Source organism: Diabrotica virgifera, chromosome 8, assembly GCF_917563875.1.
Source record: "Diabrotica virgifera virgifera chromosome 8, PGI_DIABVI_V3a".
Classification (NCBI taxonomy): Eukaryota; Metazoa; Arthropoda; class Insecta; order Coleoptera; family Chrysomelidae; genus Diabrotica; species Diabrotica virgifera.
The window spans coordinates 196,468,848-196,484,868 of record NC_065450.1 but is presented as its reverse complement, the minus strand read 5'-3'; the positions used below and the strand labels follow the sequence as shown (position 1 = coordinate 196,484,868).

The following is a 16,021-nucleotide window of genomic DNA, read 5'->3' as shown; positions in this document are numbered from 1 at the left end:
CAGTAATCCAAGAAAAGTAATCTTTCATCATCCGGAGTTGCACAACAGACCAATATTCTTAATATGCAAACACTTACAACCCGAAGTAGCCGGTACTTTTTTTATACAGGGTGTTTCATTAATAATTGTCCATATAGTAACTGGAGAAACCTTAGCACAAAATACGAAGATTTAACCTAAAACACTTAAAGAAAATGTGGTTCGTTACTGAGTTACAGGGTGTTTTATCTAAAAATTTAAAAATTATTTTTGCTTAGCATTTTAAAACTATTCGACGTATCCTTTTTATACTTGGCAGAACGTGCGACTGCTATACACCCTACTAAATTATGATAAACAAACGTTTCTAGCTACTACCAAAGGCGTACGATAGGGGATAGTGAATGGTTGACCCTTCTCAAATTCTACGCAACTGGAGGAATTACTATTTTAGTGCCATTTTTAGATTCTACAATACTTTCTACGTAAATAATATACTTTTCATTGGTAACGATAAAGTCATTAGTTTTCGAGATATTTGAAGTTAAATATGAAACGGCACAGTTATTTTGATTAATTTATGATATGATTCATATGTTTAAAATTTACAAATTATTTGTACTCAGTACTTTAAAACTATTTGGCGTATCCTCATCATACTTGGCAGAAAATGTAGGTACAGTACACCCTACTAAATTAAGATAAATAAACGTTTCTAGCTACTACCAGAGGCGTACGACAGGGGATAGTGGCTGGTTGACCCTTCCCAAATTCTACGCCACTGACGAAATTACTATTTTAGTGTATTTTTTTAATTTTCCACTACTTTTTATGTAAATAATATACTCTTCATTCGTAACGCTAAAATGAATAGTTTTCGAGATATTTGAAATTAAAAATGAAACGACACACTACATTAATCAAAATAACCGTGTCGTTTCATTTTTAACTTCAAAGATCTCGAAAACTAATGACTTTATCGTTACGAATGAAGAGTATATTATTTTCATAGAAAGTATTGGAGAATTCAAAAATTGAACTAAAATAGCAATTCCGCCAGTGGCGTAGAATTTGGAAAGGGTCAACCATTCACTTTCCCCCGTCGTACGCCTCTGGTAATAGCCAGAAACGTTTAACATAATTTAATAGCTTGTACAGTACCTATACTAGCTGCCAAGTATAAAAAGGATACATCGAATAGTTTTAAAATTCTGAGCAAAAATAGTTTTTAAATTTTTAGATAAAACACCCTGCAACTCAGTAAGGAACCACATTTTATTTAAGTGTTTTAGGTTAAATCTTAGAATTTTGTGCTAAGGTTTCTCCAGTTACTGTATGGACAATTATTAATGAAACACCCTGTATACTTTGACGTAAGTTAAAAAACTTTGTATTTAGACATCTTTTTACTCATTAGTTTAACTTTTTATTGTAGCATTAGCTTTGATGATGACACATATGTCGAAAGCGCTTAGCTAAGGAAATTAAATATATTTACACACTTTAATATACTTTTTTCACTTTCTTCGTTCATTCAAGTGTGTACAAAACTTATCAGTCTTTCAACTAAATACAAAATATGTGATTGATGTGATCGTTCATGGGTATTCTTTCATTTTTCCGACTGTACCAATCTATATTTATTAATATATTCCATGTATTGGGTATATAAGCGTTCCTCCCTTATTCTAAAGGTACGTATCCATACGTTGGTGCTCCGTGTAACTGCTCAAATGGATACGGCATGCGCTCCCCTACATATAAACCGCAAACCGGTTGAATCGAAGAGGGTGAGCGGCGAGCACCAACGTTTCCACTATGTGGAGCGGCTACACGGACCACGGAGCAGCAACGTATGGATACGTACCTTAATCGACATATTTCGTTGTAGGACTGATTGCATGCATTTTAATTCAATTTACAGGTTTTAAGTGGCAAAGACAACTAGTTTTTAGAAGTAAGCTAACCATGCATACCGCATTCGATCGAAAAGACAATACTGAACCTGCTTCTATCACTGCCCTCGCAGTTTCAAAGTGAGTACCTTCAAAATAGTAACCATAACTGTCATTTCAGCAAAACAATAACCGTTGCTTTGCAAATTATAGGTTCCGCGACGCCATAAATAAATGACGCCAAAATGAAGGTCAACCAATAGTTGCCTTTAAGTCGACGTTTGTTGTTTTTTGTTTTGCATTTTAGTTTAACATCATCTCAGATCATGAAACTATTTTCTTGTGGCATTTTTATGTTATCTCTACCACATTTAATTGGAATTAACCACAATTTTGACTGAAAATGCGTTTATTTCGACATTTAATTTCTTTTTCTATACGTATGGAGAAGTCATTAGTATTGTGGTGTGGACATGAAAAAGGATGTGGCATTTTAATAGATAAAAGACTGCACTTAGAACTATTGATTAGACTTTAAACCAGTTAATTATTAAAGAATCTATATTATAAGATTAAGGGGTAAATGGTCTAACTATATTCTCACCAACCAAAGAAGCATCAGATGATGATAAAAATTAATGATACGACTTTCTAAATCAACTATACACAGAAGCTCCTGACCATGATATTAAAATAATACTAGGAGATATAAACACAAAAATAGGTACAAGCAAAACATTACAGTAGTATGAGACATCTGTGTTGGGGTTGAAAGTTACTCTACCCTAAATATAAAAGGTGGAAAATATTCAATGATTGTAAAAATCAAGTGGAAGTAAGTTAATATTTAGGTTGTGGGTAGGCAGTCATCAATACTTATTGCTGAAAATAAATGTATTTTCAGTAAATATTATGGTTAATTCCGAAGAATTAGAGTAGAGAATGTATCAGTTGTTGTAACATATTCAAGCGTGGTGTTTGACGTTTCTAGGGACCACCGAAGCGTGTACGTAGGAGATACACGCGGTAGAGTCTTCTCGTGGAGCGTTTGCGACATCCCGGGCAGGGCGGCCGACCACTGGCTGAAGGACGAAGGCGCCGATTACTGCGCCGCATGCAGCATCAAATTCAGCATATACGAACGACGGCACCATTGCCGGAACTGCGGCCAAGTCTTCTGTTCGAAATGTAGCAGATTCGAGTGCGAGATTTCGAGACTGCGCATCCTCAAACCGGTCAGGGTATGCCAGAGCTGTTACGCCGCCCTCAAGACGGACAAATCTTAGATAAGACAGATAAGTAAGAGTTAAGTAGATGTGTGACGTACCACGACTGCCCTTCTTGCAGATGATCCTGTAGAATATTAGAGAATGTACTAGAAGGTGTCGGTATTTTTTGAGTAAAACCTTTAAAAGAGGAAAACTACAAAAGAAAACTTAATAAAAAATTACTTGTTTATCTATAATAGCCGTATGTGTGAGAATTAAACGTCAACACTGTCACTAACGAGACACCTAGTCATGGCTGTCGATAAAATTGTTGACATTTGACAGTTTATATCTGACAGATATTATATGTGCTTGTCAATATAAGTTCCTACCAGTGTTGCCAGCTATGTTTGTAACACCGTTAGTAACTGACAGTTGACAGGTCGGTGTAGAGAACCATATACCTGTATTTAAATTTTAAAATCCGGATAACCCGATGGACGTCGAGGTTTCCGGTAAAAATTGGCGTTTTATTGATAATGTCACTATTAATAACTAGCCACAACGCCAATCACAATTTTAGAATTAAAAAAAATATTCCATATGTTTTAACTTTTTATTATGGAATGTAAATCGTTCGGTAACTTTCAATTTTTTTAATTGATCGGAAATTGGTAAGTTGTCGTATATTGAATTATTCTTATAAGTGATGTTTCTATGTATAGTTGTAGAATACAGGGTGTGTCCAAACTGCAAGGATGTAAACAGAAAAATGTGAAGAAGTTCAAGTAAATCTTCTTCTTTAAGTGCCGCCTGCCAATCGGAGGTTGTATATCATCATCACTATCTTTACTCTATCTACAGTTGCTCTGAAGAGTTCTATAGAACTTCATTTAAACCAGTCCCTTAAATTCTTCAACCACGACACTCTCCTTCTTCCTATACTCTTTCCTCATCTTATATTTCCCTGCATTATCAGTCTTAGCATTTCATATCGCTGTACCCTCCCATTACATTTTTATATGCCATGTCATTCTTCACCTTAAGGCCACAGAACACCATAAAGAGGATTAAGGGAAATATTACACAATGTACACATTGGGCTTCTAATTGGAGATGTTAAGTCACAATGACGACCTCTCGTGGATTTCGGCGGAACTAAAATTGAGGCTTTTTTTCTTTTTATTGCCCTGCTATAATGGGGGTTTTTAATGTCAAATCGTTGTCAGTATTTTCGAAAATCAATATAATTAATAAATTTTAATACAAAAGATTTAATTACAAAATACAAAATGCATGGTTATAACAGCAGATCCAATAAGATGTAAATTGGAGCTGGAAGGTCAGATAATAGAACAAGTGATGGAGTTTAAATACCTAGGCATCACACTATCTAGCTACGGAAGGCTCGAAACAGAAGTGGAAGATCAAGTGAATGGAGCAAACAGAGTTTGCATCCGCAGGTTGCCTGAATGACACAATATGGAGAAAGAAATATCGGAAAAGAAATGAAAGGCAGAATTTACAAATCAGTCATCAAACCAATAATGACATACGCGGCAGAAACACGACCCTACACAGAGAGGACAAAAAGATTGCTCGAAGCAGCAGATATGAAAACCCTTCGAAAAATCGATGGGAAAACTCTATAGGACAGAGCTAGAAGTACAGATATACGACGGAGATGCAAGGTGGATAACATTAATAACTGGGTAAGAAACAGAAGAATATAATGGAATGACCACATAAACCGAATGACAACAAATAGGGTAGTCAAAACAGCGAGAGACGGTTCCCCAATAGGAAGACGATCAGTGGGAAGACCACGAAAACGCTGGAACAACTTACTAGAGGCACATTGAAAAAACAGACAGAGTCATGTCTATACAAAAAGAAGATTGAAGAAGAGAAAAGATTTAATTAAAAGTTACAAACCTTTTATCAAAAGTGTTCTTATTTGTATATTGTGTTGAAGAATATTTGGAGTATATTTAGGACGAACACGTTCTTTTTGATTATACTGATGCTGGTAGATTAATCGATGGGACTACTAAATTTTTCACTTTATTGATTTTCGAAAATACTGACAATGATTTTAACAACGATTTTACATTAAAAACCCCCATTATAGGAAGGCAATAACAAGAAAAAGGCCTCAATTTTAGTTCCGCCGAAATCCACGAGAGGTCGTCATTGTGACTTAACATCTCCATGGCAAGGAAGTAAAAAAATGAATAAAACCGTGCAAAACCAAATTTTTGATGAAAACTAATTATATTTGTAATCACCCTGTAATCTGCATGACTTACTACTTACCAAAATCCAGTATAATTACATTTTTGATTATATACGTATTATAATATGATATCCACCAATTGTAAACTTTTTTGGTAATAATTTTAATAGTTGTTTTGTTTTTGTTTGTTCAAATGATCGTTGAAACTAAAACATTTTATTATTTATTGAAAAAAAAAGTTTAATTTTTTGCTTGATAGCACTATTAGGTATAGCCTTCTGATGTATAATTTTATAATACCACTGTTCGTCTGTACATTTTTCGATAAATTGCAATATTTTATTAAGACAGCTGTCAAATTAATCTAATATGATAGTGTTTACTAGTCCCGATAATAATTCGTCAACCGTGAAACGTGTCTGAAGGTATAAGGCCAGAGGAAATAAGTAGGAAGAGAAGAATACCGAAACTGTAAGCTTTGGGCCAATGAATAAACCTGAGTGGCGATTTTGAACATAATCGCTTGTTGAAAATCATTAATTATTGCCCTACCTGGCTGTGTGACCAAAAACCAGAGGCTACGACAAAGTAAAATTCAATACAGGAGTCCATTTTGAAGAGAACTGGAGAATGAAGACTTTTAACCAGAGACATGTTAACAATAGACCAGGCTAGGGATATGCCACTCAATGCATCGGGATGTAACGCCAATATCAAGTACGGTGGTCTAGCTATCTTTATCTGTCGTACGAGTGTGAGCTTATCTACCAAGAGGTGGGAGTAATGGAACGACACAGACACAGCGACCATCATATGCTAGAGAGAGAAAGCTAAGCGCCGGTAGAGAGAGATAGATAGGCCACTGACCCGAACGGCTCCGCATTACGCTATTTTTCGAACCTTGCCTAATCTACGTATTATTATATTTATGGAATGGAGGCTTTTAAGAAGCGGCTGTGTGGCTAAAGATAGGAAAATCTAGAAGAAGAAACAAATTGTGTTGATGAATTTTATCAATTTACAAAAATTATCGTTTAGATCTGACCGCTGCCTTGATAGATATATTATTTTTTATATTATTGCTTTTTTATATGATTTTTACGTAATTTTATTATAGGATTTTAGCGTGTGTTTTCAATTTATACAATTTTATTTATTATATAGTGTGATTATTTATTAAACACTTGTTATATTGTCAATTTTTTAAAAGATTATTGTTGTTTCAGTTGTACACCAAGAATTTTAGAATATATCAATTATATAATGACGGTTATTTCAATGAATTTATAATAAACGCCGTTCGCTCAACTCAGACGCATTTTGACAGATTCAGAGTAGGAAACGTACAACACAAAAATCCCTACCTCACACTATTAACAGCTCAAATAATTCTACTCTTTCGTTAAAAAAAAAGAATTATTGGAAATAGTGGGAGTGTATACTAAACTCATACAATTTTGTCGAATTTATTTCCTCAATTTTTTTTATTATGTACAATAAATAATTTTCTCATTTGTTATCAATACATTATAATTATGGTGTAAATAAATAATTGTTGATTGGTGTAAGATTTATGTTATTTATGTTTGTTTACTTTTAATATTGATTATAAGGACGTGTGCTTGGTTGTACAGTTTCCAGCCACGTCTAGTCTGTCAAATTGTAACTTCGCAAAAATAATTACTAAAATTACTAGACAATTGTGTCAAAGATTAGCGAACCGACTATATTAAGTGTGTTCGCAGAGACAGTCAGGGACTAGTCCACAAGTGGAGCATGCCCACTTTAAAATAATATAAATAATACCGTTGATAGATAAATATACAAGGTATACTTACAATTAATTAATATTAATTAATTATTAATATACAGGTATATTTATCAATAAACGATAATACATTAAGTACCTACCTAAATATAATATGGAATTAAAGTGCGCATGCGTTGTCGTGGACTAAAAGTCACCGACGGGGTCCGCGAACGAACATATTCTTCACTGTGGATAGATACATCAATTGTCTATGTCATATGTTGCAACATTTTTGTATATTAGTTTTTATTTTCGATTTTCTCATTGTAAACTTTTGTTAACTACAATAGTTCCGGGAAATATTCACAAAAATGAAAAACCCTGTTTGTGACACTGATCCGGCCAGGTTAACGACAGTTAACTTAAACAAATCCGGCTGCTAGTAACAAATTACAACAAAATATCACGATACGGGTGCAGTGGCAGCATCTGCTTACAAGAATCGAAAGTTTTACTTTAATAATCCAAATCAAAAAGTAAGATTTTTTAATTCATTAACCTTTCGATGACCAACCTTTTTTTGTTACACGGATGACCAAGGGGGGGGGGGAAATGACCCCAGGTCAAAAATGACAATTAACAAAAAAATGAAGTTTTTTTTTATTTTTTATTTTTTATTTATTTTTTTTTGCATATCATTCAGCTACTCACAACTAGAGTATTAGTGTCATGTGTAGTGTGTATGTTGAGTAAGTGTCTTGTTACTTTGCAAAGTCGACGTCATTAGCGTAAAACTACTTGGAATTACACATAATAGACAGTATTTTACTAAACATCAACTTCAGAATATATTTTTTATTCGTAAAATATAGGGAATTTTTTTTATTCGTAAAATATAGGGAATTTTTTTTATTTCAAAATAGAGATGGTACAGAATAGCATTTTTCGGTAATAGGTTGGAACCGAACCTATTCCAAACAAATACCTATTCCAGAAACCTAATGCGAGTTTCCGATTCCGACGTGAAAAGACGATATATTGATCGCCCTAGCTTGTTTCTAGTTGTGTCACTATTGTCTTGCGCTGCATCAAATTTAAACGATCAAACTAGTGGGTACCTATAATTTTGTGTTTTTAATCTAGAGGATGTATTTAATTTGATTTTTAAATATATTTATATTTCTTACCATGTTTTTCCTACAATTCGTAAATCTATATAACAACTATTAAAACAATTTTTTCTTACATGTAATTATGGGTTTTTAAATTACCTAAAGTCGAATTTTATTCAGAATTCACTTATACAAATGGAAAATGAAGACACTAAGTTATTACAGAAGATAGGATCGATTAGATTAGAGTTATATAAATAAAAACATACTGCGAAAGAGTCAAAGTTTTAACAGTTTTAAATGAAAACTATACCCGCCATAAATTATTAGAAATCTGTTACAGCCCTATCAACGTGAAATTGTTTTGAACCCATCACATTAAACAGATGTGAGATGTTGGAATCGAAACAGTCGCCGCCGATGCGTCTCTCTATGGTACCTATTCCGAGAGATCAGTTCAAGTTTCATTTCAAATCTCTTGTCACTTGTAGGTACCTGGAATAGTCGATTGAAACATATTCAGACGTACCCGCTTCAGTTCCATCATGCCATACGTCATCCCTAAATCGAAACGAACGTCACCGATGCGTTCCCTACTAACCGTACGGTGGCTCTTTCGATGTCTAAATGGCTATGCTAAAACCTATTCCGAGCGAGAGCGAGAATCCAGTTCGAGTTTATTGTAAATTGCGGATTGCGGCGAGGCCGATGCAGCGCCAATGGAACCGAAACCGATGCCGTCGACTTTTTGTCACTGGTGCGTGGAATAGACGATTAGAACCTATTCCGAGGTACCTGCTCCAGTTCCATCATGCCATCTCTATTTCAAAATATGAGGATATCTAGAATGATATCAAAGTCAAATAAAAAAATAATGAGTTAAAAATTGAAAATACTTTTGAATTTATCGAAGAAAAACATACGCTGGGGTCACAATTTCCCCCGCTTGGTCATCCGAAGGTTAACAAATAAGTCAAAAAACAGTTAATTTTCGCTTTTTTCGTCTATCAGCAAAAAGTGAAGCATTTGCCTGGCATGGTCAGTGTCACTAGAAAAACCTTATTTCTCTGGACTACAACCGACTATTATTGATATGTTCTAAAATCAAGACACTCCTTTCTTACCTTAGCAAGTATTATTTGATACAGAGCAATATATTACTAGAACAATATTTGTTGCCTCGGTATTTTTTGGTAATCCAAACAAATGTAGAAAAGCTTGTGCAAGCATGTATCGGCTAGAATCGAAAATTAAACATTACACAATGACCGAAGTCATTAATAATGTAATGAGTTCTTTACTTTGTTTATATTCTTAACACTTAATTTATATTCTTCACTATTTACAATTTATAATACATTTTTTTATGTAATTATGTTTATTTACAATCTACATCATTAAAAGAGTATTAAGTAAATTTGTTCCATGTTTTTTGGGCATGAAGAAGAGACTTCCAATGATGTCTTATCTTATTCTATTTATGTTTAAGTTTTAAAATAGGTCCTGAGGCCAGGTTCTATCTAGCCCCCTTGTGGCAGGGCCATTATGGAATAATTCTCTTACTAACTCATTGTCATGGTGAATGGGACGCTGATTTTGTGACTCTGTGGCTCGATGATTTCTTCTCTGATGAAAGGTATATTTAAGTCTTCGTGAAGTGTTTGATTAGTTACGTACCATGGTGGATCCACTATTGATCTTAGAACTTTAGACTGAAATCTTTGGATGATATTCAGTGATGTTGACTTTGCACAGCCCCAGAGGTGTAGTCCGTAGTACCAAATAGGTTTGAGTATTGCTTTGTACAGAAGAATTTTGTTTTGGATGTTGAGTTTTGATCTGCGCCAAGGAGCCAATACATTTGCCGGAATTTCAAAAACATTTATACTAAAAAAAATTTACTTTATCGCTACAATTTATTTTATACAATAATTTATATGGCGCACTATATTCTAACTCTAACTGAATCCCTGCAAGCAAGCACGCAAGCAATTTGATTTCATCCGGCCTGTGAGAAATGTCCACCCTATTGAAAAGCACATTCGGGTGTAACAATTTATTGGAGCGAGGTGTATTAACCTGAGTAATAGCAGGAGTCACTCCACCTCGCTCCAATGCTCCAGACCTTTCCCCCCTATAGCACGCTGATGCGCGATAGGGGCACAACTATCAGCCAAATGCTCTTCACATGGGAATCCTGGGCAATAATATTTCAATGTGGTGTCCTAATCGGTTTCAAAACTAGACCAGCGTGAAGCGCTCTATGCCTGTATCCTCTACTGAATCCCTGTCTCAAGAGTTCTCTTATTTATACAGTCCTACTGTGCTTCTGGCAAACGGTAGATAAATTTCGAAGAACTAAACCCATTCGGAACTCAGGTAAAACAACACCTTCTAGAATGAATGGGACAATTTACATTTTAAGTTGGATTTATAGTTTGACGTAGCGTAGACGTAGACGCATCGGAGACGGAAGAAACGGACTGGAAACGTAAGAAAATAATATGCCAATTTATAATTCGACGTAGCGGAATTTTTGCGCATGAGTAGAAAGAATGACTTAATTCAACAACATAGCCTACGCTATAAATTATACATTATACGAACCGTAAACAAACTTTGTGTTTATTTATTTATACTATTATTTATTATAATATATAGGTATCCGTTTTGGTGTTACATGGATTAGGAAATACACGAAGGTATGCTCCTTAGTGCCGTGGTATTTCCAACTATTTTGTTTCATTTCCTAGTCGTTTAATGTTTATTGGATTTACCTATCGTATATGTGCGGATAACCCAGAATTAGACTAATAAACAACTCATATTTATCTGAAATATTGAAACTACACCATGATATATTTTTATTAAATTAATAACTTAATTGTAACAAATAATTAACAAAATTCGAATATGTTATAATAAACACCTTAACCTTACAAAATGGATGAGGGCGTGTCCACTTTGGGCTTTGGGTGACAGAACAAAATTCTTGATTTTGATTGGCCAGAGATAAGAAACGCACTGTAAAAGATGAAAGTTGGTGAACTCTTCCGTTACGTTATGTTTCTCTTACGTTCCGTCAGGCGCTTGCGTTCATTTATAAACAAGAGTACACAAAACTCGGTGTTGAACTTTTCCAGTGCGTCTACGTTACGTCTACGCTACGTCAAACTATAAATCCAACTTTACCGTCGTTAGAGTGAGTCGTTAACCTCTCACTTAGCACTATGTGCAATTTAGAGCAAGGAGGAAGTACATCCACATGGCATTCCATAAATCTTAATACATCGACTTAATGTCGACTACTTTTCAATGTTAAATGTATCAATAACACTTTACACTGGACGATAACACTGATGATGGTCAGTTTTGACCAAAAACGTTTTGGGCATTGTAATTTTCCACTGCCTTGTGGATAAATTTTAAGGAATTTTTTAATAAATTCATATACCTAGACAGGGTGTCCAGAAACTCTCCCGACAAACGAAGACCGGAGATTCTTCAGATAATTTTAAGACAATTTAACCCAATTCACCTAGTACGAAAATGCTTCCTGGCGGAGTTAGAGCTCTTTGAAGATGGCGCCTTGAAATTAGTTTTTCTTAAATATCTCCTTCTTCTTTACATGCCATCTCCGCTACGAAGGTTGGCAATCATCATTGCTATTCTCACTTTTGACACTACAGCCCGAAAGAGTTCAGTTGAGCTGCATCCAAACCATTCTCGGAGATTTCTCAGCCAGGACATTTTTCTCCTCCCTATGCTGCGCCTTCCTTGAATCTTTCCCTGCATAATTAATTTTAGGAGTTCATATCTGTCACCACATGTTATATGACCCAAGTATTGAAATTTTCTTATTTTGATGGAATCCAGTATCTCCCTGCTGTTCTGTAATCGCCGTAGTACTTCCTCATTGGTTATTCTGTCTGTCCAGGAGATCCTCAGCATTCTTGGATCCAGAAATATCTCCAGACCACTGTTATTTAGAAAAAAGAAAACTGGTACGCCTATTTATCTTCCAGAGATACATCGTTTCCATCAATTACGAATTTCTAGTACCAGTCATAGGCGCCCATTTTGGGTAGGGCAACTGGTATTTTTTCGCATTACTTTTTTGTCTTTAACTTCTAAGCATTTTTGACACTGGATTATTAAATTGTGAGGTATTCTAGTACTAAAAAGTACTGGCGCTATAATCGAACAAAAAATTATTTATGTATTATCTATACGACTACGATCTGTACATTTTATAAAATTATACAAATCAAAGAACACACCTTTTTATAAATGAAATAAACACAATTGATTTGTTTTTATACCAAATTACGATTACGATTCTGACAATTTGTCAGTTGGAATTAAAATGTCATGCTATGATTTGATTCTATACATTATTAAAATCATATATTACATCATTAATGACACACTTAAAGACTGAGAAGAACTTTAAATTATAGTCGTATAGATATGTAATAGGTAAATAATCAGTAAATCGGTAAATGTAAATCTTTTTTTTCGATTATAGCGCCATCTATCAACAACTGGAATAACTGTTATACATGTGTATGTATCACGGACGTGCCTTTTTTCTGTCACTTGCGTCACACTGAAAAAAGCCTCTGAGAAGAACTCTACTGACTTTTAGTACTCTCCTTTTGTAGATTGATATTTTATATTCCAGTAGAGTACTCGCTGCCAATGTCCATGCCAGTTAAGTAAATAGAAAGCAATCCTATTTACTAAAACGAGTAAGTTCCCCCACCAATACCGACTGAATGAGGCACTAGCATCGTATAGACCGAGTAATTCAAATTCCCCGCGCCGCGCCGTAAAGCTTGATTGTAATTGGTCCAACCTCAGACAAGTTTACTCCACTGTTATCAAATTTTGACACTATTGGCATTTCATAGGTTAATTAAGTTATATCGGCGATTTTTTGTAATTTCTACCTTGGGTGTGAATCTGTCTTTTTAGTTTACTCCTCTTGGTTTAAAAACAAAGCTTAGTAGCTGGTATCAGTGATTAGATAAGGTGCTAAGAAGTCTCCAACGGCGCACCTACACATTAAAAACGTTTTTGGCGTGTAGACGCTACGATCCCTATGAAACACTCTCCTCCAGGACTCGCCCCAGCCCCCCACCCGCCTTCAGTAACTCGTACGAATTACCAGCGTCGTGGAACTGAGTCTTAATCGCAAAAACAGACGAACCACTCTGTTACATATTATCTATATGACTAATTCAAAGTTCTTCTCAGTCTTTCAGTGTGTCATTAATGACGTAATATATGATTTTACAAATCTACTAGAGAATCATAGCATGACATTTTAGTTAAATCTGACAGTTGTCAGAATCGTAATCTGGTGCAAAAACAAATCAATTTTGTTTATTTCATTTATAGAAAGGTATGTTCTTTGATTTGTATAGTCTTACAAATTGTACAGATTATAGCCGTGTAGCTAATAATATTATATATTTATATATTATATAAATCATTTTTTGTTCGATTATAGCGCCATCTATCAACAACTAGAATAAATGTTATAAATGATTTTAATCACGGACGTACCTTTTTTCTGTCACTTGCAACTCAATGAGTTAGGAAGAAATCGAAAAACTGATCGAAAGATGCCTGTGAGAAGGAGAATATACGTCTATGCTCTTAAGCAGGCGTGGAATCTGATTTTGAATCACTTCCGGTTAAGATGACAACGTAGTCCGTAATTTATCGTCATTGTGTAATGTATAATCGATTCTAAAATATATCGATATTATTTTTGTATCCGATCGTGATGACTGTAATAAGAATTTAGGAAGATGTGCACAAGCATCTGTAGACAATATACATGTGCATTATTGTGCATTCCAAGATATATTTCTGTATATTTGATAAATGTATGTGATATTATAGATTCTGTAGTCCGATAGTGTAAATATAATTTGTCCTAAATCATTATATAAATAAAGGTTATCAATCCCTACCAAACTAACTACGTGTCTTATTTTTTTACCCAAATCATAGCTGTGTATATTTGAACAGGCCGTCGTATTAGATGTAGTCCGTAATTTACAATCGTCCTGTGTCAAACCTCGTTCGCTCATTGATCTTCGAACTCCTTCCATCCACGATGTCTTTGGTCTTCCTCGTTTCCCATGCCCATACCATATAAGCTGTTTTCTATCTATGCAGTCGGTCAATTTCTTTTAGACCCATTTCTTCCTTAATTGTGTTGTTTCGAACCCTATCAAGTTTCGTTTTTCTAGCTGCTCTTCTTAGTGCATCCATTTCTGTGGCTTCTATTTTCCTTATTTGATGTTCTTTCAGACGCCAAGTTTCAGATCCGTACAGCAGCGTGCCATTATACTATAAATAACAAGATAGTATCTTCCCTTAGCGCAAATACGTCAATGTTCGCGCATCGCATGACGTAACTGGAGACCCGAATTTGAATTCTTGTTGTTAGCTTATAGTCCAGGCTATATCGTCGCCCTCGTTAGGTAACATATTCCGATTCGATTTTGTTGCACAAACTCACTTAAAAAGAGTTCCTTATAACAAATATACAGAGTGCCGGGAGGTGCCGCAGTCGGAAAATTGTTTAAACGATTTTCTAAAACAAATTCAAAAAATCAATTTTTTCACTTCGTATAATTTTTTTTGATTCTTTGGGTCATTATGAGCCAAAAAGGTCTATTGTAATTTTTCTCTAAAATTGAATGTTGTTGAGTTATACTCGATTTAAAAAACGCGAAAATGGCCTTAAGAGGAAACAGTAGCAAAAACGCGTTCCAAGATTGCGGCTGCAATTTTGAATATTTTTTCGAGATATTTGGCACACGTATTCGTAATATAATAAAGAATGGCGGTACAGAGCCCAATTTGAAAAATATATTAATATGTGGAAATTACTCTGTAACTAAATACAATATTAAAAAAACGAGCCTGTACCGCCATTAAGAAAAACAAAAAAAATACACTTTCTTCAAGTAAACTTTTTTATCCGATGCCTAGATTTTGTGTCATTTTGGAACTACTAATGAAATAAAAAATTTTAGTAGTTCCAAAATGACACAAAATCTAGGCATCGGATAAAAAAGTTTATTTGAAGAAAGTGTATTTTTTTGTTCTTCTTAATGGCGGTACAGGCTGGCTTTTTTAATATTGTATTTAATTACGGAGTAATTTCCACATATTAATAAATTTTTCAAATTGGGCTCTGTACCGCCATTCTTTATTATATTACGAATACGTGTGCCAAATATCTCGAAAAAATATTCAAAATTACAGCCGCAATCTTGGAACGCGTTTTTGCTACCTGTTGATCGCTACTGTATCACCTTAATAACTCGGTTAAAAATTATTATTATGAAAGTCAAAAAGTGACTGAATCAAAGTTGAAAGCCCCCTACAGGATTCTGAAGAAATTTTGTCATTACTTTATTACTGAGCTGTTATTTTTAATTGTTAACCAAGAGCGCTAAGTGAGGCGGCCGTCAATGTGAGTGCAAGTGAGATGCACCATTAGACGGCCGGAATGGTGCATCTCTTTCGCTCTCACTATTGACGGGCGCCTATATGCAGTTGACGCTCATTGTTAACAATTAAAAATAACAGCTTAGTAATAAAATAATGACAAAAATTTCTTCAGGATTTTGTAGGGTGGACTTTAAACTTTGATTTGGTCACTTTCTAACTTTCATAGTAATAATTTTTAACTGAGTTATTAAGCCTTGAAAATGGCGATTTTCGCGTTTTTGAAATGTTAAATCGCGTATAAATCGACAAAAATAAATTTTAGAGAAAAATCACAAGAGACCTTTTTTGCTTATAGACCTGTA

General features: G+C 34.6%; 1 protein-coding gene across 1 annotated transcript in view; it reads left to right on the top strand.

Annotated features, from left to right (window-relative positions):
- Positions 1-14,172, top strand: part of LOC114334541 (WD repeat and FYVE domain-containing protein 3) — a 108,468-nt gene extending 94,296 nt beyond the window's left edge. The window contains exons 39-40 of the mRNA XM_050657350.1: positions 1,904-2,015; positions 2,866-14,172. Of these exons, the coding sequence (XP_050513307.1) occupies positions 1,904-2,015; positions 2,866-3,160 (407 nt within the window). The 3' untranslated portion in view covers positions 3,161-14,172. The remainder of the gene's footprint in view (positions 1-1,903; positions 2,016-2,865) is intronic.
- The last annotated feature ends 1,849 nt before the right edge of the window (positions 14,173-16,021 follow it).